The sequence below is a fragment of the Dromiciops gliroides genome, chromosome 1 (genome assembly GCF_019393635.1).
Source record: "Dromiciops gliroides isolate mDroGli1 chromosome 1, mDroGli1.pri, whole genome shotgun sequence".
NCBI lineage: Eukaryota > Metazoa > Chordata > Mammalia > Microbiotheria > Microbiotheriidae > Dromiciops > Dromiciops gliroides.
In genome coordinates, this window is record NC_057861.1 from 666540865 (window position 1) to 666568534 (window position 27670).

General features: G+C 41.7%; 2 protein-coding genes across 2 annotated transcripts in view; one reads left to right on the plus strand and one right to left on the minus strand.

Moving 5' to 3' along the window:
• Window positions 1–27670, minus strand: part of SUSD3 (sushi domain containing 3) — an 82611-nt gene that overhangs the window by 9235 nt on the left and 45706 nt on the right. Inside the window, exons 2-3 of the mRNA XM_043976141.1 lie at window positions 9247–9435; window positions 4499–4646 (exon numbers count right to left, since the gene is read on the minus strand). Coding sequence (XP_043832076.1) covers window positions 4499–4646; window positions 9247–9435 — 337 coding nt within the window. The remainder of the gene's footprint in view (window positions 1–4498; window positions 4647–9246; window positions 9436–27670) is intronic.
• On the plus strand, window positions 9756–10081 carry LOC122734947 (protein transport protein Sec61 subunit gamma-like). The gene has a single exon (XM_043976142.1). The coding sequence runs from the start codon at window positions 9774–9776 to the stop codon at window positions 9975–9977; it is 204 nt and encodes a 67-aa protein (XP_043832077.1). The 5' UTR covers window positions 9756–9773; the 3' UTR covers window positions 9978–10081.

The following is a 27670-nucleotide window of genomic DNA, read 5'->3' on the forward strand; positions in this document are numbered from 1 at the left end:
AAACCCAGTATGTCCCAACCTGAATCTTTCCCCTAAACCCTCCCTATTTCTGGCAAAGTCACCACATCCTTCCAGTTATTCCAATTATAACTTTCTGCATGAGCCTTGACTCCTCAGTCTACTTTACCCCACACATCTGACCCGCTTTTTCTACTCACACAATTACCACCTTAGTTCAGGCTCTCATTACCTCTTTTTTTTTAAAATTTATTATTATTATTATTATTATTATTTTTTGCAGGGCAATGAGGGTTAAGTGACTTGCCCAGGGTCACACAGCTAGTACGTGTCAAGTGTCTGAAGTAGGATTTGAACTCAGGTCCTCCTGAATCCAAGGCCAGTGCTTTATCCACTGCACCACCTAGCTGCCCCCTCTCTCATTACCTCTTAATTACATTATAAAACAGTTTCCCTGCTTCAAGCCTTCTCTTCAGTCCATCCCATACACTGTACTCAAAGGAATTTTCCTTAAGCTTAGATCTGACTATGTAACTCCCCTACTCAATTGCCATAGATTCCTGTCACCTCTCCTCTGTTTAGCTTTAAAAACTCTTCATGGGGCAGCTAGGTGGTGTAGTGGATAGAGCACCAGCCTTGGATTCAGGAGGACCTGAGTTCAAATCTGGCCTCAGACACTTGACACTTACTAGCTGTGTGACCCTGGGCAAGTCACTTAACCCCAACTGCCTCACCAAAAAAAAAACCCACCAAAAAACCAACAACAAAAAAAACCCCCTCTTCGTAACCTGGCCCAATCACTCCCCCTCTAGCACCCTCAAATCCAGCCACTCTGGCCTTCTCTCTGTTCCTTACACAAGATATGCCATCTCCCACCTCCATGCCTTTGTACTGACCATCCATCCATCCCACATGACCAGAAAGCACTCTCTCCTGATCTCTGCTTCATAGAGCCTTTCTCTTCTTTTCTGAGGTAGCTCAGGCACCATCTGTATGAAGCCTTTCCTGAATCCTCAACTGCTAGGGCCCTCTCTCTCAAAAACTACCTTTTATTTAATACCTCTCTGTAGATTTATATTTATTAACCTTTTCTCCCCCCTAGGATGTAAGTTCCCTGGGAACAGAGGTTACTTCATTCTTTGTACTTGGATCCCCATTGCCCACACAAGTGGGCACCTAATGAGTATTTCTTTTCTTTTTTTTTTTTTTAGTGAGGCAATGGGGGTTAAGTGACTTGCCCAGGGTCACACAGCTAGTAAGTGTCTGAGGCCGGATTTGAACTCAGGTCCTCCTGACTCCAGGGCCGGTGCTTTATCCACTGCGCCACCTAGCCGCCCATGAGTATTTCTTGATTGCAAATTTCACCCTGGTTCATTTTTTGGAAAACTAGGATGATATTTGCCCTTCCCTTTTTTTGGGTGATGCTAACAAAGTTTACTCTCATTGAAAGTGAAAAGAGAAGGAAATTAAGAGGTAAGCAGCTCAGCCTTCTTTCCTTAATTCTTTGTCGTCACCATCCAATCCACTTTTTTCTTTTTCTTTCTGCTGGGTGACACAGTGGATAGCATGCTGGGCCCGGACTTACAAGGACCTCAGTCCTGATCCAGCCTTAGACACTTAGGACTGTGTGAAATTGGGCAAGTCACTTTACCTGTTTGCCTCAGGCTCCTTAATTCTAAAATGGGGATAATAATAGCATCTATATCTGAGCTGTTGTGAGGATCACATGAAATAACATTTGTAAAGTGCTTAGCACAGTATCTGGCACTATCTAAATGCTAGTTGTTTTATTATTATTATTAATGATTATCCTCAATATTGCTCTAAAACAATGATTCTTATAATGTGGTCTACACAGCCTGGGGTGGGGGAGGTAGGGACCTGAGACCCTTTTAGAGAGTCTACAAGATCAAAACTATTTTCATAATAATACTAAAATGTTTTAATTTTGAATATGGTGAATTTTGAAATATAGAACCCAAATAAACAAAAACTCTATGGGGAGGGGGGGAAGTATCACCTATTTTGTTAAGAGCATAAAGGGGTCTTGAAACCAAAGAGTTTGAGAATCACTGCTCAAAAACAATTCTTCGTGATGCTCTGAGTATTCACTGCTAGCCCCGGCTCATTGTAGGCCAGTGGTTTCTAATATTTTTGGTCCCCGAACCCCTTTGGAAAAAAGAAAAAATGTGTTATCAACCCCTGGGGTAATTTAACACACTACTTGCGTTCTTTTCAATTATTTACTGCTTAAGAAACCATAAAAGAATTTTTAGTGAGAACCTGGGGTTATGCTTGGAGCCAGCTTGATCAGGGGAGAGCTGATGGTCACATTTTCAGGGTAAGCATTTATACCTCAGAAACCGGCAAACGCTACAAATCAAGAGTTATTGTTTTATTGATCGTCTAGACTTAATAAAGAGATGGAGACGATGCTAATAATGCAGATTAAACTGAAGTATGTCATGCATACATTTTTTAAGACCCAGTTCTTAAGCATTTAGCAGCACACCACTGAGCAGACCCTCTTAGACCATCATCAAAAACCCACAAGGGGTTCACAAATCACTAACTGGGAACCAATGTTCTAGGCTCCAGCATCTCTGACACAATTCTTTTCTTTCTTTTTTTTTTTTTTTTAGTGAGGCAATGAGGGTTAAGTGACTTGCCCAGGGTCACACAGCTAGTAAGTGTTAAGTGTCTGAGGCTGGATTTAAATTCAGGTACTCCTGACTCCAGGGCCGGTGCTCTATCCACTGTGCCACCTAGCTGCCCCAACACAATTCTTATAGGGCTATGTGTAAGACTTTTGCATCTGTCCCTATTTAGTTGCTCTTGCTTCCATATTCACATTTCATTTTAAAATCAAAATTGGTAAACAACTTCCCTGTACATACACATTTATATTGCTCTTCTTTCCCCTCCTCAGAAAAAATTTTTGCTTAGAGTATTCAGAATTTTATTCTTGAGAGCTTCCCATGCCCTCTGAGGCTGATGTCTTCTGTAGAATTTTAATCCATGAGGTCCTATTCATCCTTGCTCTAAATCCTTTTAAAACCACCTCTCTTGAAATTTTGGGTGTATTGTCAGGCTATATACAACTTATTCCTTCAGTGTTATAAATTCTAAGACAGAGTGGACACTTCCCCTCAAGGTCGCCCATCATTTCTACTTTAAAAACCTGTCTTTCCTCCGTTGGTGGGAATCAGGTCAATGGTTCCTTCACCTTGTGATGAGATGCCTTCTGTTTCTGACTCTATAGATAGTCTTCACCCAAATGCTCTCCCAACCATGCTTTTATCTTTCTGGTCCTTGGATTTCTTTATAGGACTCTATCTTCTTAATACACAGTGTTATTCAGTTTCCTTTTTCCTTAATTTATTCATTTGAAAAAGGCATGCTTCTTTCCTTCTTACTTTCTTTCTTTCCTTTCCTTCCTCCATCCCTCTCCTTTTCCCCCACTTCTGGCCCTTCTTCCTTCCTTCCCGCTCCCTCTTTCCTTCTTTCTTTCCTCCCTCTCTCCTTTCTTTCTCTCTCTCCCCCTTCCTTCCTTCTTTTCTTGTTTTTGTTTTTTGTTTTTTTGGTTTTTTTTTTCAGTGAGGCAATTGGGGTTAAGTGACTTGCCCAGGGTCACACAGCTAGCAAGTGTTAAGTGTCTGAGGCCGAATTTGAACTCAGGTACTTCTGACTCCAGGGCCGGTGCTCTATCCACTGCGCCAGCTAGCTGCCCCCCTTCTTTTCTTCATATCTCACTTAGGCTAGAAGTAGAAGGGCTACACTATACGGGCCTGGTCTTCTTTTGATTGACACAGGACCTTTAACCATTTCCAACCTGGGTTGGTTTACCCCTCCTCAGGGAGCCTAGTTGCCCTTCTGCTCTCAGGAGTTCACTATATTAGTGTTGAGTTTGGACAACTTATCAGCTTAGCCCATTGAAGCTCAGAACTCTGGAATTCAAGAGAAGCAGTAGCCACAGACTCCCTGGTAGATGGGATTACAGGTGTGCACCACCACACCTGGCTAGTTTACTCTTTCAAAAATCATAGGCCATCTATAGCAGGTGTGCTTCCCGTTCTGCCAAGTTGACATTTGTAGAACAGACCTCCTTCCTAACATTAAGATCCCTATTCATACTTTGCAAATTTGTGTATCTTTTAGGACTGGCTCTCTTCTACTTCAACAGATATCTTGGGTTATTTCTTTAAAAAAAAACAAAACTAAAACAAAAGACTGGGTAATAGCTTCCTACAGGACTTTTTAAGACTAAAAAGATAAAATTAAAACCAAAGGGGAGGGAAATAAAATCCTTCCCCCAAATCTCAGGACTGTTGCAAACTCTGCAGCCCCAGGGTTTGATGGATCAAGAATGGTGTAATGGCAAGATTTGGAGTCAGAATTGAAAATTCCAGCCCTGTTCCTTATTACCCAATCACATCCACCTCAGTGGGCCTGAGATTCTTCTATAAAATATTCATATATAAAACGAGATGGTATCTAAGGTCTGGTCCAGCTCTAACTCCTATGACAGACCAAGCTGTACCTTTCGGTTTGACGCCGTTCTTTCTTCTTCACACATTTGAGGAGACAACAGGTTAAAAATGCGACGGACATCAGCAGGATGATGGCACAGCTAATGATGGAGGCGATCACTGCAACCTTGAAGCCAAAGGTTTCGTACACAGGCAGAGCTGTACAAATGGGGAACGGACATGGAAACAATTTACAAGGTGCCACAGGCCTGATGAAAACGAGCTCGACTTTCCACTTCCCACAGAGCCCTGTTTCACCCTAGAGAAGCTTTCCTATAAAAGGGAACAAGACTGCCAGCCACAAAGGCTCCTGGAATGCTTTGCTTTGGTTTCCTGTGGAGGCATTTTGCAAAGCAGATGTTGCCTGGTCATGTGCTTCCAGCAAATTTGTCACCACAAATGAAGAGAATGTTAGTCTCTCTGGGGCCCCTTGGCTGGAAAGCACCATTAGATCAAATGCCAATGCCCTCCCCCTCCCCTTTAAACTGGCACAAGCCCATCCCTTGAAACACTGGCAACGGTTCTGTGAATCTGTCACAAATGTCGCTATTTCCAAATGAAGCAGCTGTTTGCCTGCCAGCTGTTCCTACCCCATGGGCACAGACCAATGCTAGCTTCATTCAGCCTGGACTTCATAAGGTAAGATTGCACTTCATTGGTATTACCTTGAGTCCAGAGCCTGGTTTTCACTTTAAGACCTCAGTTATAACCCAGAAGTGATTGGTCTTTCAAAAAATAATTTATATAAACCAAACTTGGAGTAGATTGATGATGGAGAGAACATTGAACTCTGAAACTTACTAGCTTGGTGTCAAGTTACCTAAACTCTCCAAGCTTTGGTTCACTGATCTATAAAATAGAGATAATAATACCTGCTTAGGTATTATTGTAGGTATATTGTGACAGTCAAATGAGATAATGAAGAAGGATCTTTATGTGTTGCAAAACACAATACAGATGAGAGCCTTTATTATTCTTATAATGGGAGATGTACCTGGACAAAGACTTTCCATTTTCATAGGGTACCACCCACTAGGTACCACAACCCAGCTTGTGAAGGTTGCCCACTGAGCACAGAATCAACACATAGGGAGACAAATATTACTAAGGGACATATCTATCAAACTATAGTATCTTGATGAATGTCCTTTTCTCATTCTAGACATGTGTCCAAAATACAGATACTCCCCTCTCTACCTAGAGTTTAGAATCAAAGAACTACCCATCATTTGTAGGTCATTAACCCATTGTGTTTTCTAAGACCACAGCTCTTAGATGTGAGATACATTTCGGACAGGTGACTTCTTTTTTTTTTTTCTCGGGGCAATGGGGGTTAAGTGACTTGCCCAGGGTCACACAGCTAGCAAGTGTCAAGTGTCTGAAGCTGGATTTGAACTCAGGTCCTCCTGAATCCAAGGCTGGTGCTTTATCCACTGTACCACCTAGCTGCCCCCCAGGTGACTTCTTGACAGGAGGAATGAACTACAGTGGTAGCATAAAGAGCTCTATAAACATTGTTGTTTTGAGTATCTCCCACTTAAGTCTTCCTCTGGTACTTCTTTGTGATTTGGAGGTGACCTTGGCTCCTTAAAGGCTGTGCCAGCAAGATATAAACACTGGCAGATTCTAACCACACAGGCCTGTCATGATCACCTGGAAGCCAGCCTGGCCAAGCTCAGAGAAACTGATCACCAGGTTGGCCATAGAGTGACGAGTTTTTCTGTAGTAGCAATGATGGAAGATTGTTGACCATGTCATAGGGGATTTGTGGCCTGTGTTGGTGAAGGGAATATCCATGCTAATTAAATCACATCTACCTAGAGTAAGTAATTCCCTATAAAGAAGGAAGACCTAGAAGCACCCCTCTGGGAGGAAATGTCTCATCTCAGACTGACCAAATCATCAACCTAAGAAAACAGGTAAATGGCAGGTAGAGCTAGAAGCTGGATCAGAGGCAGATGTGCAACCAACACTGGCTCCATAGTCTATTGGTTATTCCAACACTGTCAAGGATGTGGGGGCCAAGAGCATGCCAAGATAGGATTAAGACTCAACAAGGAACCAGGGCTTTGCACAGAAAAAGCCCATTCAGCATGTTAAGGATCCTTTGTTACCACAATCCATAAAGCTGGACAATTGATTTTTTTTTTTAACAAGAAAAGACACAGCTGTTGTCAATAACCCTAACAAGGGCACCAATCTATACCCCTTGTGAGACTGCCTGGAGCCAGCTTAGCCAAGAGCTAAGCCAGCCCAGACCTCTGAGCTATAGTGTTGACTGCGTTGTTCATAGAATCACATTTAGAGCTAAAAAAATATTAGAGATTGCCTTTGTCTAACACCAAGGAAGTGAAATGACCTGCCAAGGACCACACTGGTAATAAATGTCAAAGGTAGGATGTGAATCTGGTTCCTTTACTCCAGAACCAGTGTTCTTTCCTCTGTACCACCAGAATGAAAGTGAAAGTGCCTGGTAAGATGTTAGGTCAGGCAGTTTGGTAACCTGGCTAACTTTCCCTGTGGTTTGTGTTCACCTCTGAAAAAGACCTGTGCACTGGGTGTTACTACTAGCCAGCTGTCTTGTCATGGCACACCACCAGAGGGCAAGGTAACAATGATGCCACATACAAGATCAAGCGACAACTTGATTCTGGAGACATCTTCTGAGCCCATACTATTTTCTTGGGTATGTTTGTAATAGAAGTTGTGGGACACCCTGAAACCCTTAATGAGATGACGGCCTGGCTCACAGAAAATAGCCATCAAAGCCCACTAGTCACTGGCCATATGTTTTGTTTTGTGAGGCAATTGGGGTTAAGTGACTTGCTCAGGGTCACACAGCTAGTAAGTATCAAGTGTCTAAGGCCGGATTTGAACCCAGGTCCTTCTGACTCCAGAGCTGGTACTCTATCCACTGCACCACCTAGCTGCCCCTGGTCATATGGTTTTGGAGAAGAATAGGACTAAGGTGTCAGTCTTCAAGTTTCCCCTAAAGGATAGAATTAATGAACTGAAAACTAGTGAATGTGCTTCAATATCACTTACCTAGAAGAGAGAGCATCATGATTTCACACTAATTCACTAATTTTGGCCAGGGGCCAAAGCAATGAAGGTGTACAGAAGGGTAAAGAAGACGTGGGTTAGAAGAATGCAAGAAAGCCAGAAGCCCTTTCAAGTCGGAAAGGCTTCAGTTAGGGGCTTAGTGATGGGCTCTTTGTCCCCTGAGGGCCAACATAATGAACGAGGTCTAGTTTGACCACAGGGCAATGAAATGTTCAGCCCTAGCAATTCATAAAGACTGTCAACTAAGGTAGAGCATGATTGCAATCTATACCAGCAGGAAAAGACCCCTCACAATGAAATCACAGCTCCTGGAGGTTTTGAAGTCATTATTATCAGCAAGTATCATTCAGAGTGGGTTATTTTCATTGATGTGCTGGTATATGTTTAACAAGTGGCTCTCTGGGGGTGGGGGAGAAATGTACACATAACACACTTTTAAAGTCTGATTTGTATTAATACTTTATTACTTTCTTAAGTCTAGATAATCAACAAACTAATAAATCAAAACCTGATTTGTGGTGTTTGCTGGATTTCTAAGTTGTAAATGCTCACACTGATAAATTGAACAATTAGCTTTCATGGGCCAGTATGAGCTAGTTACTTCTAGGATGAATCTGTTAACTATGCCTATCTAATTTATATTGATCTGTGATCTTGGGCAAATCTCCTCTCTAGGCCTCAGTTTCCTCTTCTATAAAATGAGAGTGTTAAATCAGAAGGAAAGAAGCAGTGTAGAGTGGATAGAGAACTCACCCTGAAGCTAGGAAGTCCTGGGTTCAAGTCCACCTTCTGACACACACTAGCTGTGTGACCCTGGGTAAGTGCTCTAGGCAATCCACTAAGGAAAGGTGCTGACCTGCACTGGTAGAGTTAAGTTTCCAGAGCTGGGCATTTACCAAGGAAAGCACAGATCCAAGGTGATTGCTGTCCTGAGATTAGATGGTTGCTAAGGGCCCCTACAGCTCTGAATCCTTTGATTTCATGTTCCTTATGCCTCTCCACTTCAGGAGAGGCATTTCCCAATCTTCCCCAGAGTGAGGTTTATACCCTATAGCCCTCTATCCATCCACATCAGAGAGAAGTCTACCCTAATTTAAGAGGAAAATAGAGGGAGGGAAGAACAATCAGCAAACTCCTGCATTGTACTTCTTTCTGTTTATACTTCTTTTTTGATGGCAGGTAATCCTGGCTTCACATCTTTATTTCTTCATCTATAAAATGCTATCAATAATCTTTGCACCACGTCTCCAGAAGGTTGTGGAAATCCTCTATGTCTTAAAGCTCTCAAAGTGTGAATAATTACTATGATTATTCCTTTCCAAACTAATTATTTGTTTAAATAAGTATTTCTGCCTTAATTATAGCCTTTCCATAAGAAAGTGACTTACTGTTTCCACAAATATATTTGCATTTCTATAAATCTTGCATTTTTCTCTTGGGAACCCATGCTTAATAAACGTATTTTCATGAGCTAAATTCTAACAAAAGCAGACGGGCTTTCTTAAAACAGAAAATTAGCCTCCTAACACAAGGCTAAGCAGAAGCACAATATAGAATATACAAACTATTTTTCTTTCTATGGAAATTAGCTAGTCTTCAGTTAGATAGTAACATTTTGGTAAGAGCCCTGCTCAGTTAGGTACAAAGGGAGAAGGCAAAGTTGGGAGAAGGCTCAAGGAGGGGAGTGTGTCCTTACCCTTGCAGGTTGGTGTCTTATTTGTCCATTCCGTGCCGTTCTCTCTCCAGATGCAGCTAATAATACCTTGTCCCAGCATCTGGTGGCCAATGGGGCAATGGAACATCAGTACTGTCCCGATGGCCGTACCATTGCCATAGATAATTTGGAAGGTTCCCCCTTTAGGTGGAAAGGCTCGGCTACATTGACCTGTGAATTTAATCAGAAAGATCAATTGTGAAGAGTGAATGCAAATGTAAAGAATCTTTTGGATGGAGAATGAGGTGACTGGATTGTGGCACCAGATGTTTGGTGTGACTGAGGCCAGAGACCAAGACAAGGTCAGTGCCCAACATTCTCACTCCCATCCAACAGCTAGGACAATTTACTTTTTTGTCCTTTGCAGTTTTCACTTACGATTTCTTAAAATATAAGAGGGAGGGAAGGAGGGGTAGATTTTGGAATGCAAGACTTTAAATAAAAATGTTTATTGTAAAAAAAAAATTAAAGGAATGTGTTGTTCTGGAGCATTGGTTGTGCAGATAGTCATGGATCAGGTAATGCAATTTGTTGAACCTAGTCGGCAGTTTGTGAAGGACTCAATTCGGCTTGTGAAAAGATGTACCAAGTCAGATAGAAAAGAATGCCAGAAGATCGTTATGGCAACAGCAATTGGATTTGCTATAATGGGATTCATTGGTTTTTTTGTTAAATTGATCCATATCCCTATTAACATCATTGTTGGTGGCTGAATACTTCTGGAAGACATTTGCTGCTTCAAGCTTGATGGACAAGTTTGGGGTTGGGAAGGTGTTGGCTTTGTTCACTTAGTAAAAATTTTGTCTTATGTGGTTTACCTCCCTGGTATTTTCAATGTCTGAATTAAAATAACTTTTACAAGAATCAAAAAAAAAAAAAAAAAGAAAGGAGTAAATTATTGAAAGATCCAAGACTAGAACCCAAGTCCACTTCCAAACCCAGGCTTTCCCCCAATATCATAAAGGAGAAGTCCAATAGCTTCATCTGAAACCCAATGGGCTGGTCCAGAATATCATTGGACCCTTTAAGACCATTATTTTTAAGAGCCTGTTTTTTCAGAGGTATATTTCAAGAAATCAAAAGGGAAAACTGCAAAGGACAAAAAGTAAATTGTCCTAGCTTTTAGAAAAAAAATTTGGCCCACAAACCACAAACCAGCTTAAAAATATAAGCAGCCCAAACTTATATTCCTATGGATAGGACCCCCACATGTAAAGATATGGTGCCCCAAGTGGAGAAAGGTACCACGTGTGGTGACGAGCCATAGTTGTATATGGAGCAACATTAGGGTTGAGAGGCAGCAGGTTCTGCTGAAAAGCATACTGGCCCTGTAAGTCAGAGGAACAGAGTTCAAATTCCACTTCTAATGAGATTGGTGTAACTATGGACAAATCCCTTCTCCTTTCTGGGCCTCGGTTTCCTCATCTTTTTTTTTGTTTGTTTTTTGTTTTTGCGGGGCAGTGGGGGTTAAGTGACTTGCCCAAGGTCACACAGCTAGTAAGTGTCAAGTGTCTGATGCCGGATTTGAACTCAGGAACTCCTGAATCCAGGGCCGGTGCTTTATCTACTGCGCCACCTAGCCGCCCCCAGTTTCCTCATCTTTAAAACTCTCTGAGGTCTCTAAGGTTTACTTAAGATCCTATGAATGTCTACTCTCTGAAAAAAAAAAATTTAACCTCTATGTGCAAAACAATGATTTCAGTTCCTGTTTTCCCTCCAGGGACCATTGTGTGATCTATTCCACACCCTCACCCTCCTATGCTCTCTTTTAATACTAACAAAAGAAAAGTGTTTTCTCACTCTGAGAAAAAGTAGACTTCTAATCTCCAGTGATCTTGCTGCCTCTGAGTGTTTTTTCCTAGTGCTTTTTCCTAGTCTAAAGCTACTGATGGGATCTTTCATTGTTATCAGTATTACCTCCTACCCCAATTGGAATGTGAGCTAGAAGCTTTCCCAGTAGAATTAAGGGTAAAGCAAGGATGTCTATTGTCTCTACTTTTATTTTACACAGTGCTAGAAATGTTAGCTATGGCAAGATGAGAAAGAAATTGAAGGAATCATCAAAGGCAAAGAGGGACCAAAATTATCTCTACTTGAAGATGATATGATAGTCTACTTTGAATAAACAGAGACAAGAGCTTCAGCATATCTCGGAGGAAGAGACAGAAAGAGCCATTTATAATAACAGCAAAATTAATTAAATTAAAGGTCTTAAATGAAATATTTTCAATTCTAGATAAGGGGGAGATTGTCAATCAAACAAGGTGTAGAATAGACAATCTTAACCATATAGAATTTTAAACAAACTTTTCCCCCAGCACAACCAAGGTAGCTGAAATCACAGAAGATATGGATTGGAGAGAGTGTTTGAATTAAATCTTTGATGTCTAACATCTAACAACTACAGAGAACTGACAAATACATGAGATTAATAGCCATTCCTCTCTTATAAAATACATTTCCTCAGAGTACAATTCATTTATCAATTATTAAAAGACAGAAATCCACTGCGCCACCTAGCTTCCCCCCTCCATGTATTTTTTTTTTATCATAAAAGTATTTTGTTATTTTTTAGTTACATGTAGAGATAGTTTTCTCTTTTTTTTGGCAGGGCAATGAGGGTTAAGTGACTTGCCCAGAGTCACACAGCTACTAAGTGTCAAGTGTTTGAGACTGGATTTGAACCCAGGTCCTCCTGAATCCAAGGCCAGTGCTTTATCCACTGCACCACCTAGCTGCCCCGAGATAGTTTTCAACATTTGTTTTTGTATGATTTGTAGTTCCTAATTTTTCTCCTTCCTTCCCTTCCCTCCCCCTTCCCCAAGACAGCAAGCAATCTGATATAGGTAATATATGTACAATCACATTAGGGCAGCTAGATGGTGCAGTGGATAAAGCACCAGCCCTTGATTCAGGAGGACCTGAGTTCAAATCTGGCCTCAGACACTTGACACTTACTAGCTGTGTGACCCTGGGCAAGTCACTTAACCCCAATTGCCTTACTAAAAAACAAAACAAAAAAAACAAACAAACCAATCACATTAAACATATTAATGCATTAGTCATGTTGTGAAAAAGAATCAGAACAAAAGGGAAAAATCTTAAAAAAAAAAAAAAGTAGAAGCAGTATGGTTCAATCTGCATCCAGATTCCACAGTTCTTTTTTCTGGATTTGGAGAGCATTTTCTTTTTTTGTTTTTTGGGGGTTTTTTGTTGTTGTTGTTCTTGTTTTTTAGTGAGGCAATTGGGGTTAAGTGACTTGCCCAGGGTCACACAGCTAGTTAAGTATCTGAGGCCCAATTTGAACTCAGGTACTCCTGACTCCAGGGCCAGTGCTCTATCCACTGCGCCATCTAGCTGCCCCTGGAGAGCATTTTCCATCATGAGTCCTTTGGAATTATCTTGGACCATTGTGTTGCTGAGAAGAATTAAGTCTATCACCGTTGACCATCACACAATGTTGTTGATACTGTGTACAATGTTCTCCTGGTTCTGCTCATCTCAGTCAGCATCAGTTCATGTAAGTCCTTCCAGGTTTCTCTGAAATCTGCCTGCTCATCATTTCTTACAGCACAATAGTATTCCATCACATTCATATACTACAACTTGTTTAGCCATTCCCCAATTGATGGGCACATCCCCTTAATTTCAAATTCTTTGCCACCACAAAAAGAATATACACACACACACACACACACACACGCATACATAGTTTTATGATCTGATCTCTTTGGGATAAATACCAAGTAGTGGTATTACTGACTCAAAGGATATGCACCATTTTATAACCCTTTGGGCATAGTTCCAAATTGCTCTCCAGAATGGTTGGATCAGTTCATAGCTCCACCAACAATGCATTGGTGTTCCAATTTTTCCACAGCTTCTCCAACATTTGTTATTTTCCTTTTTTGTCATATTTGTGTATTTTAAAAAATATGAATAACCTATGATTTTATCATCATAATGAGCTCCCAGTGAGAAATTTCCTTTAATCAAGAAAGAGGTTTAGGGGGGCAACTAGGTGGTGCAGTGAATAAAGCACCAGCCCTGGATTCAGGAGGACTTAAGTTCAAATGTGACCTCAGACACTTAACACTTACTAGCTGTGTGACCCTGGGCAAGTCACTTAACCCTTACGGCCCCCCCCCCCAAAGGGATGGGAGGATTTAGCTAACTATTGAGCTTCACCATTTTTTTTTGTCGGGGCAATGAGGGTTAAGTGACTTGCCCAGGGTCACACAGCTATTAAGTGTCAAGTGTCTGAGGCTGGATTTGAACTCAGGTCCTTCTGAATCCAGAGCTGATGCTTTATCTACTGCACGAGCTTCACCATTTTTAATTTCGACTGTTTCCTACTCCCTAGGAACAAAGTCAGCCTAATATCTATTGCTCTGTGATACCTTTGTTATTGAATTTTAACCAGGAACTTGTTTCCTCCAAGGTCTAGGAATTAATTCTAGACCCAGATCTACTTAGTACAGTATCTCAATGTTCCAGATCAGGGTCTGTGTAAGATTAGACCAAAGAACAGAGATCTTAGGGCAGAGAGGGGCTCATAGACAATGTGTGTCTTTATGGGGGTGGCTAGGTGGCGCAGTGGATAAAGCACTGGCCCTGGATTCAGGAGTACCTGAGTTCAAATCCGGCCTCAGACACTTGACACTTACTAGCTGTGTGACCCTGGGCAAGTCACTTAACCCCCATTGCCCTGCAAAAAAAAAAATACAAAAACAGATAATGTGTGTCTTTGAAATGGCAAACACAAATAAAAGCCATCAATTACTCTTTTGCAGACATTACACACAAAGGTCTTATAAATACAGCTTGGTTCCATGGACTGGGGAGCAGCATCCACTGTGGGGAAGGTGGGGCTTAGCTTTTTCTTTTTTTTATTAGTCTGACTATTATCATCTTTAAAATCTCCCGCTATTTCATCTCTGCATCACTAGGCACCAATTTACAGGGCCCATATAACATGAGGCAGGTTTTATGCCAGATTCCCCAGAATGCAGTTGTGGCATAGCAGGACACACCCAGGTATCAGGGTCCAGTCTCCATTCTGCTACAAATTCATTGTGTGATCTTAGACAAAGTCACCTGACCTTTTGGAGGTCCTGATGAGGACCAGGTGTACCCAAAGGTCCCTTCCTGCTTTGAGATTCTAGGAATTCCTGGTCTTCCTTCCTTCCTTCTCCTCTGCCACCTCCCTATCCTCCAGACATCAAAGCTCTTGTTGTCATTACCACACATAGAAACTTTATTTTTGATGTGTCAAAATAAAATATTTACTATACTTTTAAAAAGTTTAAAAATTAAAAGATACAAGACTCATGGGCAATACCTACTCTTGCCTTTTTAATATTTAACCTGCATCCTTTCTCCAGGCCTGGCCAGATACCAAACTATCTTAACCACAGGGTTATAGAGGATAGAGGCCAGACTTGCGATTTCCCTAGTATCAGAAATTCCTGATGGGTGAGGGACTTCTACCCAAGTCAGCATTCTCTTCTCTACAATTTATAGTCTTAGGGGGTTGTCTAGAGCACTGAGGAGTTAAGTGATTTGTCCACGGTCACAAAGTCAGTATGTGTCTGAGATGGGACTTGAACCCAGAACTTTCTGACTTTGAGGTCAGTTCTCTATACCACCTTGCCTCTTCCCCACAAAATTACTATTCCTATAAAAACAATACACTGCTTATTAAAAACTTTAACTAAGTACTCTGGGGAGCAAAGTGGGATCCCCAAAACAAGTCCAGCTCCTTATCTTTAAGGATCTGCTAGGTCAGGGAGAAGAAACAACTTGAGAGGGGAGAAAAAATTGTGGCTCAAAACTGATTTCCTCTATATAAGGGAACTAGCAATGATGAAACTCCCTCTATAGACATATTGGCAGCAAGTCTGCAATTTAAGGGTCTTCAAGAGGACCCTGAGAGGTTTTAGTGACTTAGTCAGAGTCACCCATCCAGTATTTGTCAGAGGTGGGACTTAACCCCTGGTCTTCCTAAACTGAAAGGAAGGCAACTAGTTAGTGCAGTGGATAAACCATCCGGCCTGGAGTCATTCATCTTCCTTAGTTCAAATCTGCCCTCAACCAACCACTTACTAGCTGTGTGACCCTGAGCAAGTCACTTAACCCTGTTTGTCCCAGTTTCCTCATCTGCAAAATGAAATGGAGAAGGAAATGGCAAACCACTCCAGTATCTTTGCCAAGCAAATGACCAAACACCAACAGGTGGCACAGTGAAGAGCATGCTGGACTTAGAGTCAGGCTGACCCAACTACAAATCTGCCTCAGATACTTAATAGTTATGTGACCCCAGACAATTCACTTAACCTCTCCAGGCTTTGGTTTTCTTATCTGAAAACAGAGATAGTAAGAATAGCTTAACTTAGAGGGTTATTCTGAAGATCAAATGAGATTACATGCATTGTAAACCTTCCAGCATTCTAGAAATAGGGGCCAAAGAGGAATGTAGTTTGCTAAGGGCTTAGACCATTGCTGGAAGTAGACTTCAGTTTTCACTTGAGTCACTCAAATGACAAATTGGGTTATCATGTAAGCAACAGCTCCTAGGCTTCCTTTAGAATGTCACCTTTCTAACAATTGTTTTAAGGGAGAAAATGTTAAGGTGTTTGCAGCAGCAGCAGCAGCAGGATACATACATACTAACCCAAGTTCACTTTTCTACCATGACCTGTCATTAAGAACATGGTACCATTTCTCCAGACATCATTTCTTCACTCAGAAAGTCATAAAACTGAAAGAAGGAATTTTGCTGGCTTGCTGTCTGTGATAAGGGGACCAACAAAAGAGGCTGTGGCAAGTTCATGATGAGTCGTCAGGAATTCAAGCTGACCCCTAGAAATCAGACTAGGACAGACTTTGGGGGGTGGGGCAGGAAGGGCAGGGCAAAACTTTCATTGTCTCTTGATTGTAACTAGAAAGTCAGAAATTTGGCCTCCAAACACCTCCCCTCATCTCCACCCCTACCCTGTCCATTCATTCCATCTAGGTTAACCAACTGGATCAGCTTGTTCTCTAGTGACAGCCTGCCTTCATTCATTCCCAGCATGTCTTACCTCTCTGGAGCTCCTAGTTTCTAAGAGTCTACCCTACTTCTGCCTATCTCTTATTCTCTAGGAAAGATCATAAGATCACAGCTAAACCCCCTCATTTGACAGAAGAAGGAGCTGAGGCTCAAGGAAATTAAGTGATTTGTCTAAGGTGACAAAGATAGTTTTCAGCCAGAGAGATTTGAACTCCAATCCTTTGATTTCAGGACCCAGTCTATCTGTCTAGTTTGACCTGCTATCTTGTCCTCTGCTGTGCCCTCTGACACAAATCAAGAGTGTTTTGTGATTCTCCCTCCTGATCAGCTAGGATCCCTGGGTCTGAAAAGGTGTCATGGTCGTGAATAACAATAATAAAGTGCTGTAATTTTTGTTTCACTTTATCCTCACCCTTGGCTCATAATGTGGATAAATCAACAGCAACCATCACCACTACCACTAATTTCCCTTCTCCCACCTTCCCACGTACCACTCCCGGAAGCCCAACTCAGAAATAAGTTTCCCCTTTGGTATATAGAGGACAGCTAAGTGGCACAGTGGATAGAGTGCCAGGCCTGGAATAAGGAAGACTCATCTTCCTAGGTTCAAATTTTCCTTCAGACACTTACTAGCTGTTTGACCCTGGGCAAGTCACTTAACTCTGTTTGCCTCAGTGTCCGAATCTGTAAAATGAGCTGGAGAATGGGGCAGCTAGGTGGCGCAGTGGATAAAGCACTGGCCCTGGATTCAGGAGTGCCTGAATTCAAATCTGGCCTCAGACGCTTGACACTTACTAGCTGAGTGACCCTGGGCAAGTCACTTAATCCCCATAGCCCCACCAAAAACAAACAAACAAACAAAAAAATGAGCTGGAGAAGGAAATGGCAAACCAATCCAGTTCTCTGCCAAGAAAACCCCCAAAGGGGTCACAAAGAGTCAGACATGACTGAAAATGCTTAAACAACAATGACTGAACAACAACAAATTTCGGGTACAGGACTAGCAGTGGTACAGTTTAGTCAAAGGACACACAGTTTAGTATCCACCAGTAGTGCATCAACGTGCCTGCTTTCCCACAGCCCCACAGGCCCTCTGATGGATATGAGGTAGAATCTCAGAATTGCTTTACTTTGCATTTGCCTGATTAATAGTGATTTGGAGCACTTTTTCATAAGAAAGAAAAAACTGTTGAGAGAAGGTACATCTAAAAAATTTGTAAATATTATATATACAAGCTATGAAAAATACACATACTATATGTACAATATATTAATAGTAGCTCTTTTTGTGGTAGTAAAAAAAAAAGTGACAACCAAGGATGTACCTATAAATTGAGGAATAGCTGAGTGGGTTCTATGAAGGTGATATAATACTTCTATGCAAAAGTGAGAAAGAAATAGATGATTTCAAAAAGATCTGGAAAGATTTCTATGGATTAACACAGTGTAGTTAACAGAACAAGATAAATAATTTATCCTATAATATCAACTATAAAAAATGAACATTTCTGGGACAGCTAGGTGGCGCAGTGGATAGAGCACCAGCCCTGGAGTCAGGAGGACCTGAGTTCAAATCTGGCCTCAGACACTTAACACTTACTAGCTGTGTGACCCTGGGCAAGTCACTTAACCCCAATTGCCTCACTAAAAAAAAAAAAATTTAAAAAAAAATGAACATTTCTGAGGAATTTTATAAACAGGAGAAAAATGAAATGGGCAGAATAAGAATAATTCCTATGAAACCAACAGCCATACGAATGAGGATCAATACAATGACCACTCATTAGACAAGAGGACAGATGATGAAGTAGGCTCTTCATGATAAGGTGATAGATTTAATATACAAAAATCGCACACATGTGTATGCACATGTGTGTATACAGAGCCACTAAAGGAATTTGTTTTATTTGACTATGCATATTTGCTACAAGGAATTTTTTTCTTTTTTTTCTAATGGGGAGGGCAGTGTACAGAGAGAAAATAGATTCTTTTAATTAAAATAAAACAGAGGGGGAGGGGTGTACCACAGATGTGGAATGTTACATTTTTGTGTGCATTTAATATTATTTTTATTTGTATTATAAACATTACCTTAATTATTAATTATACTTAGTTGTTTTCCTTTGTTAAAAGAGACTTCTCAGAGTGGAGATGATCTGTAAATGTTTGTAATGGTAAAACAAAATATACCAATAAAACTTTTTTTTAAAAGGGGGAAAAGGAAATAAGATATTCTATCAACTTTCCTTACTAATGCAAAACTGATCCTAGCACAAAACAGCTGACTCCTACCCCCTATACTGAGTCTTACTATGGAGAAGATTTTTAGATATGGGTATGTCATCCCCAAGACCTCAGAAACCAAATTCTCTATGGGGAAAGGAACCTATTTTGCAGGATCAGGTTAATAAATTATTTGTGGAACCAACTTGCTATTTATTCATTCAAACATTTACTAAGCATCTATGTGCTGTGCTTAGATGCTTGCCTGGAGTCCCGCTTGTTAAAGTGTGAACTCCTTGAGACAAAGAACTGGGGTGGCAGTGTTGTTGTTGTTGTTTGTGTTGTTTTGTGTTTGTTGTTGTGTTTTTTTTATCCACACATAGAAAGCACAGTGCCTGCTGGCACATAGTAAGTGCTAAATAAATGCTCCTTGACCTGGGCCCTTTGTCTGGATCTCTGCCCTCATCATTCCCCCCCTTATCTGTGTATATATGATATGCCCATTCCCCCACCTGGAAAAATGCAAGGTCCTTGAGGTAAAAAAGTGTTCTGTGTGTGTTTCTATCCTCAGCCCTTGGCACAGGGCTTTGCACATTGTGCTTACTGAGTCGAACAGAGATGAATAAAACTTGAGCTGGAATCCTCATTGGAGGAGATAGGTCTTAGTTGGGGGTCTAGACTTTGAGCTCTGCACGATTGCCATCCAGAGTTGCCGCTTTAGTCTGACAATGCCATAGAGTCTCACATTATGTTGCCCTCAACCCCATGGAGCAAAGCATGGTAAGGAAGTTCTTGAAGCAGAGAAAGCTGAAGGAAGAGTTTAGCTGGCCAAGATGTCAGACATGGATTGGTCAAGTCGGCTAAAATAAGCAGACTTGGCTACCGGTTCCTCATTTAGAGTTTCCAGTTCCTCATTCCTGGAGGCCCAGGAAAGCTGTTTAAGAAATAAACAGATACAAATTGCACAAATCAGACAGAAGGGTGAAACCTCCTTTACCTTCTTGTTTGCTATTAGTGCTCACTTTCAGGTTGTAGGCTTTCTATTACAGAAAGGGGCAGAGTTAGGGCAGCCTTCTGGGTGCTACCCCACCCAGGGTGGTCTGTTGCTATACCCTGCCCCCCCACCCCCCCCCCACCAGCACCACCATCCTCCTCCCAGGTGAAAGGAATCAGGAAACGCCAACTAGAGGTGAGACTAAGAGGGGCCCAGACTATGATGGGGAGGTAGAAGTCACTCCTTACATAAGCTCTAGGTCTCTTACCTACTCTTCTGCCTCCATAGATATTTATTTTCCCAGTTAGAAGGGAAAGGAAAGAGACAACAGATGTAGCCACTGACATGTTTTCTAATATAACTAGGCATGATGTAGTATGGCCCAAGATTGAGTTAGTCTATTTGGCAAAGGCCTCAAACTGGTATTTAAAGTTTTTATTTTTTTAAAAGTGACAATGCATTCCAGTGGATTGTAAACTCCTTGAGAGCAAGGATTTTTTTCTCCTTTTTTATTTATTTATTTTTTTTTGCGGGGCAATGGGAGTTAAGTGACTTGCCCAGGGTCACACAGCTAGTAAGTGTCAAGTGTCTGAGGCCGGATTTGAACTCAGGTACTCCTGAATCCAGGGCCGGTGCTTTATCCACTGCGCCACCTAGCCGCCCCCTGAGAGCAAGGATTTTAAAAAAAAAAATTATTGGGTTTTAACATCCATCACCTAAATTTCCTGTGTATTCCTCCCAAGAGCAATCCCTTATAACAAAGCGGGGGGGGGGGGGGGGGGGAGAAAAAACAATAAGCAAAAATTATCAAGATTTTTAAAAGTCTGAAATACATTATGCCCATGGACCTACTACCACTGCACAGGAGTGAGGGAAGGTTTTTTTTCATATGAATTCTTTGAGCTGATGTTCTTTGTACTTTTGCAACATGGGTTTTGTGTTTCCTTGGTTCTGCTTAGTTCTATTAAGACTATCTGAGGTACTTTGTATTCACCCTTAGTTTCCTACAGCAGAAAAATATTCCATTACATCCATAGGCTACAGTTTATTTGGCTGTTCACCAATCAATGGGCACCTAATTGTGTTTCCAGCTCTTTGTTACCACACAAAAAAGTGCAGCTCTTATTGGTCTATCTTTTCCCCAGTGACTCCTCAAGTTAGATGCCATGGGGACTCTTTCTTTTTTTTTTTTTTTTAAGTGAGGCAAGTGGGGTTAAGTGACTTGCCCAGGGTCACACAGCTAGTGTTAAGTGTCTGAGGCCAGATTTGAACTCAGGTACTCCTGACTCCAGGGCCAGTGCTCTATCCACTGCACCACCTAGCTGCCCCTGGGGACTCTTTCTTTTACCTCTGTGGTCTCAGGTCTATCATAGTGCCTCACTCAAACCAGGAGCATAATAAATGTTTGTTGAATTGAAGTTCAGTGACTTATGGGACCCTTAGGGCAAAGGGACTGATTGGACAAGGGTGAGCTGCTACTCCAGGAGAAAATATCTTAGAGGTGACCAATTCAACCAGCACTTCATCATGCCTTCCAGCCCATTCTGATCTTGACGTCTGGGAGATATGCCCATATGCCTTGTACCTTGGAAAGCGAAAGCTGAAAGGCATGATGGAGTGCTGGCTGAATTGGTCACCTCAAAGACATTTTCTCCTGGAGTAGCAGCTCACCCTTGTCCAATCAGTCCCTTTGCCCTGAGGCTTTCACTTTCCAAGGTACAGGGCATATGGGCATATCTCCCAGGTGTCAAGATCAGAAAGAGTTGATTGAAAGAACACCTCACACTCCTCACCAAAAGATTTCCTTTCAACAACCAAGCATTAGATACCTTAATGGATTGAGTAAGGGAAGTAACACTTCAGTCTGTTACTAACCCTCTTACTAAAACCATCCTGAATTCTCTCCTCTCAGTAGGGCCTGAAGACCTTAATGCTTGAGGCTCCCTATGGACAGAAAAGCAAACAAGTATGTACAAAGAAGCTATATATAATAGGAAAAGCACTAGAATGAAGAGAGGTTGGAAAAGGCTTTCTGTAGAAGGTGAAATTTTATTTTTATTTTTATTATTATTATTATTTTGGTGAGGCAATTGGGGTTAAGTAACTTGCCCAGGGTCACACAGCTAGTGAATGTTAGGTGTCTGAGGCTGGATTTGAACTCAGGTCCTCCTGACTCCAGGGCCCCTGCAATCTAGCAAACGGGGTAAAGTGACTTGCCCCAGGGTCTTACAGTTACTAAGCATCTGAGGCCAGAATTGAACTCAGGAAGATGAATCTTCCCAGTCTATCCACTGAACCACCCTAGTTCTGTGTGTAAAGTTTAAGAAGACTATCGAGATGAAAGGGAGGGTGTGAGGGGTAAGTTATGAAGAGCTTTGAACACCAAAGAGAGCGCATTTTTATATTTGATCCTGGAGGTGATAAGGGAGGCACTGGGGGGTGGGGGTGTGACATAGTCCAACCAGCACTTTAGGAAAATCATTTTGTTGGCTGAATGGAGGATGCAATGGAAGGTAATAGGAATAATCATAGCATTTATATAGTCCTTAGTTCACCTAACTTCATTTAGTCCCTTAGTCCTTACAACAAATCTGTGAATACAACAGATACTGTTTGTTTTACAGATGAGAAAACCAAGATCCAGGTTAAGTGACATGCTCATGTCACACAATAACTGGTACGATTTGAACCCAAGTCTTTCCCAACTCCAGGATTAATGACATTCTCCATACTAAATGATAGTGGGATCTACCTCTCTGGACAGGGGCTGATCCAGGACAAGACTGGAAAATCCATTCATTTACTCACCAAGTACTAATTTCATGTAAAATATTGCTTGCTTAGACCGCCTACACAAATGCCCAGGGCATTTTCATGTGACTCTAAGTTTTTTCTGCCAGGTCAGAAAAGATCAGTGTGAATGAACATCAGAGGTGTTAAAAGCTTCCTATGTTAATCATTCCCTTCCAGGTGTGTCCAGAGAAAGGAGTAACAGTATTTAACACATAGGGAGAAACTGTTAATGGTACAATTCATTAGGGAGAAGCGTTAGGGTCCAGCACTCTACAAATTAAACATTTTAGGCAAAGACTGACCCTACCCCAACTTAGAAATCAATTTAAAAGGTTAAAGAAGACATCATTCCACATCTTTCCACTCTTCCTCTTAACATGAACTCCAGTGGGGAAAGAGTCCAGAACTAAGAAATAAATATAGCAGAAGGGCTGGCTGTCCACAAAGAGGGTAGACTTGAGTTGGGGGGAGGGGTTGGGAAGCCTGCCTATCTACCACTGTCCAATGGAAAAGCTTCCGGACCCAGTTTTCTAGAGACAAGAGCTCAGCAGTGAAGTATATTCCCTCCTTTCAGCAGATTGGATGGGCGACTACAGGTACAGAATGAGACATAAATTTTCAGACATGGCCAAATTGACTGTATTTCTTTGTTGCAAGAGGTAGTTCTATGATGGAGGAAGGATGTAATTGGGAAGGAAAGCAGCATCCCATGAGAGAACCAAATTGTGGAGGGACAAACCAGGACTTTGCCCTTCATTAGTAATAAACTCAGGCATAGTTTATTACAAAAAGAGACAGCTAGGGGGCAGCTAGGTGGTGCAGTGGATAAAGCACCGCAGTGGATAAAGCACCAACACTGGATTTAGGAGACATGAGTTCAAATCCAACCTCAGACACTTGACACTTACCAAGCTGTGTGACCTAGGGCAAGTCACTTAACCTTCATTGCCCTCCAAAAAAAAAAAAAAAGATCCTGCCCCCCAAATAAATAAATAAATGGATGGGTGAATGAATGAATTAATAAATAATGAATAAATGAATGAATGAATGGATAGATAGATAGATAGATAGATAGATAGATAGATAGATAGAAGAGACAGCTTAGATTAGGACATGAGTCAAAATGAATGATCTGTTGAGATGTCCCTGGGGCAGCTAGGTGGCACAGTGGATAGAGTACCAACCCTGGAGTCAAGAGGACCTGAGTTCAAATCCAGCCTCAGACACTTGGCACTTACTAGCTGTGTGACCCTGGGCAAGTCACTTAACCCCAATTGCCTCACAAAAAAAAAATTTTTTTTAAAATACATTTATTAAGTAGGGCAACTAGGTGGTGCGCATGGATAAAGTACTGGCCCTGGATTCTGGAGTACCTGAGTTCAAATCCAGCCTCAGACACTTGACACTTACTAGCTGTGTGACCCTGGGCAAGTCACTTAGCCCCCATTGCCCCGCAAAAACAAACAAACAAAAAAAAACACACACAAAAAATACATTTATTAAGCACTTACATACCAAGCATTATGCTAAGGTTGATGGGTACAAATAACAAAAACAAAGGCAGTCTCTGCCCTTGAAAAGTATATATTCTAATAGAGGAAAATGAAGGCCAGGGAAAAGGTGTACTCAGAGTGCAAATTGAAGAATATTTTCTATTTCTTTTTCTTAGAATGTGACTAAAGCAGATATCCATTTTGCTTTTTTGAAATTTGAGGGGGAGAGAATTTGGAACTGAAAATAAAATTGAATTAAACAAACAAAAAGGATATGTGATATTGGCATTTCCTCCAAACCACTACCGTCTAATTTCCCCATTTCTCTCAGAGGTACTCCTATTCGCCCAATCTCTCATGTTTAAAATCTTATGGTTATCTTCGACTCTTCCTTTTCCCTAAATCTCACACCTAATTAAAAACAAAGCTATGCCCATTCTACCTCAGGTCAACATTCAATCAATCAATAAGCATTCATTTGTGTCAGACATTACAACCAAACAAACATCTCCCCAATGACTATCCCTTTCTCTGTACCACTGCCCACAACTGCTCATCATGACTTACTCTGTATCTGCCTCCACTTGTTCCCGACTGTACGCCATCTATGCTTGGACCAATATCCAGAGGGGGCTGGTATTTCCCTAAAAGTCAGCAAAGCTGGGCTTTGCTTGGACTCGGGGTAGAAGAAGGTTCAAGGTGTACCAGCCTTGAGAGCTTTCTGGTAGCCTCAGCCATATGGCTGTGGCCTCCTGGTTACCTAACAGGTCCTCACCCACATGAGGTTAGGATTCGTTAGACTTGATGGACATCCCTGAACCTAGAAAGTTACCACAGCCTGGCCAGCAGAACAAATCTATTTCTATATGGAAATGAGAGTTCCTACAACTACTAGTGTGAAGTGCTACCATAGCCTACTTTCATATCCTTTCTGTGTTAGTGTAAATAAACTTCTTTTATTAACTGTTCAATCACTTACAAGTGCCCACAACAACAAACCTGAACAGGATGCTGACCCACCCCTGTTAAGGGCTAAAATTCTAGCTAAACTGTCTAAAATATTTAATGAGTGGTTGCCAATATATTATAAGCTTTAGCAAGAGTTAGACTTTTAAGCATTTATTAAGGAGAATAAGAATTTAGTAAAGAGAGAGAGAAAGGCCTTGATTCCTATCTATTAAAGGGAGAGCACATTTCTAGCTCCCTTCTCCGCTGGAGTCCTCAGGAAAGAGTGCGAGAAAGAGCCCCCCCTGCCCCCCCCCCCGTCTCTTCCTCCTTCCTCCCACAAGCAGACGTCACTTCCTGACACCAAAGAAAAGACTCCTGGTCTTGCCCTCAAAGACCTTTGCTTCATGGGCGGAACTCTTCTACAGTAAGTCTCCAGCAGGTGGCGTCATTCCAATCATTACGCCCCTAATATCATTATTCGTCATTACCAGAATACCCCCTTTCTCAAAACCCCACAAGGGTTCCCTATTGGCTCCTGAATAAGGATTAAACCTCCTTAACCGAGTGCAGTATTAGACAAGGAAGATGCCAAGGCCATCCACTGCACCCCAGGCCATCGCCAGTGCTCTTAACTTTTGTCTTGCCACTGGATTTTGATGAGGCTGAGGACTTTGGGCAACTCTGCCTCACTTAAATCCATTTCACTCAAAAGTCAAGACATCACACACTCCATGATGTCACTGGTCCTCTTTGGAAAAGGAATGACAGGCCAGCTAGGTGGCGCAGTGGATAGAGTACCGGCCCTGGAGTCAGACACTTAACACTTACTAGCTGTGTGACCCTGGGCAAGTCACTTAACCCCAATTGCCGCACTAAAAAAAAAAAAAAAAAAAGGAATGACAAACAATAAATTTGAGATCCTTTGCAATTTATCTTTCCAGCTTTATTCATACCAATATCCCTCTATTTTACCCTCTAGCCCCAACTGGACTTTTTGCTGTTCTTCTAAAACCTCAAACCCCTGAGCTTTCCTACCTTTGTCTATGCCTTTTCCCATAACATTGTCTCTCCTTGGAAGGACCCACCTCCTTCACTCTTTAGTTGCCCAATTCCCACGCATCTCTGAAGGCCTAAATCAACTTCTCTCTTCTCCAGGAAGCCTTCCCTGACCCACCCCCCTAGTTGGTAATGAACTTTCCAACATCACTTCCTCCCATTTCATATAGCCTTTTGTTCGCACCTAATGCATTTATTATTTTGTATTGGCGTTATATCTGTTCATGGACCATGTCTGAGACCCTTGGCTCCATTCCCTACATGAGGGCTGGAAAGATAGCTTAGGAGTCAGCTGTGAGGCAAGAGCACCACAGAAAGAGGTTTGGAGTCAAAATATCAGAGTCGCAGTCCTACTGCTTTCTAATGGTGTGATCTAGGCTAGTCACTTAACTTGTCCTGGCCCCCAGTTTCCCTCATCTTTGTTTTGGTTTTTGGTGGGTTTTTTGCAAGGCAATTGGGGTTAAGTGACTTGCCCAGGGTCACACAGCCAGTAAGTGTTAAGTGTCTGAGGCCAGATCTGAACTCTGTTCCTCCTGAATCCAGGGCTGGTGCTCTATCCACTGCACCACCTAGCTGCCCCTAGTTTCCCTCATCTTTAAAATAAAAGGGTTGGGTTAGATACTCTAAGATGTCCCTTCTAGCCCTAAATCCCATGATCCTTTGATCTTGGTTCAATGTCCGGCCCTGGCACAAGTCACAACCTTTTTGTGCTTCAGTTTCCTCGGCTACAAAAAGGGAGGGGAAGAAAGGAAATACACAATTATTAAGGGGCAGCTAGGTGGCTCAGTGGATAGAGCACCAGCCTTGGATTTAGGAGGACCCGAATTCAAATCCGACCTCAGACACTTCACACTTACTAGCTGTGTGACCTTGGGCAAGTCACTTAAGCCCAATTGCCTCACACACACACACACAAAAAAGAGTAATATAAATGTCAGGTCTCTTAGTAAGTCTACACAGTAAACACTTACTGATATCTGTGAAATTTAATTGGTACTGATAATGTTTTGCAAGGCTCAGTTTCCCCACTTATTCTATGCTGATAGCATCATTATCTGTATCTGACTCACACTTTATTCCAATCCAAATGGGCACCCTCCCCCCTTTCTATTTTTCTAAAATGTAAGTCAAAACGAGATACGAAACTGTAAATACTGAGAGGAAAAAGATGGTTGAAAGGCAATGAATGCAGAGATAATTAGGCTAGTTAATTGCCCACATTTCAAAAACATTTCCTAATGATTTCAATGAATAAATTTGTTTGGCACCTAACCATTTCTTTTTCCTACCATAACAAAAAAAAACCAATCCAGTCATAATACCCCCAAATTAAGTAGATGATCTCATTTGAAAGCAGCTCTCCAGTCCTTACTAATCAAAGCTTCATTTTCACTCCACAGGGCCAGATTTGGGTTAGGAAATCATCAGAAAATTATATCCTGAGGCCATTGACAAGGAGAATTATTCATTACATTGATGGAGCCACTCTTGGTCATAGGGAGTAATGGAATCCTTGAAGGCTCTATCTGGAATTGACCTTAGGTCACATCTCTTCTCTGCTTAATGGATGAGTCTTGTCTAAAGTATCATTGACAAGTGGTCACCAGCATCCTCTTGAACACTGCCAGAAATAATGAGGTAGCCAGTTCTACCACTGGACAGCTCTGATTGGCAGGAAGATACTCCTTACAATGATCTGAAACCTGCCCTAGAACTATGGACCACCAATCTTAGTTCTCCTCTCAGCAGTGATAGACAACAAAGCTAATTCCATTTCCTCACCTAACAGCCCTTTGTATATTAGAAGGCAGTGATTATGCCCCAGCAAATTCTTCAAACTAAGCATTT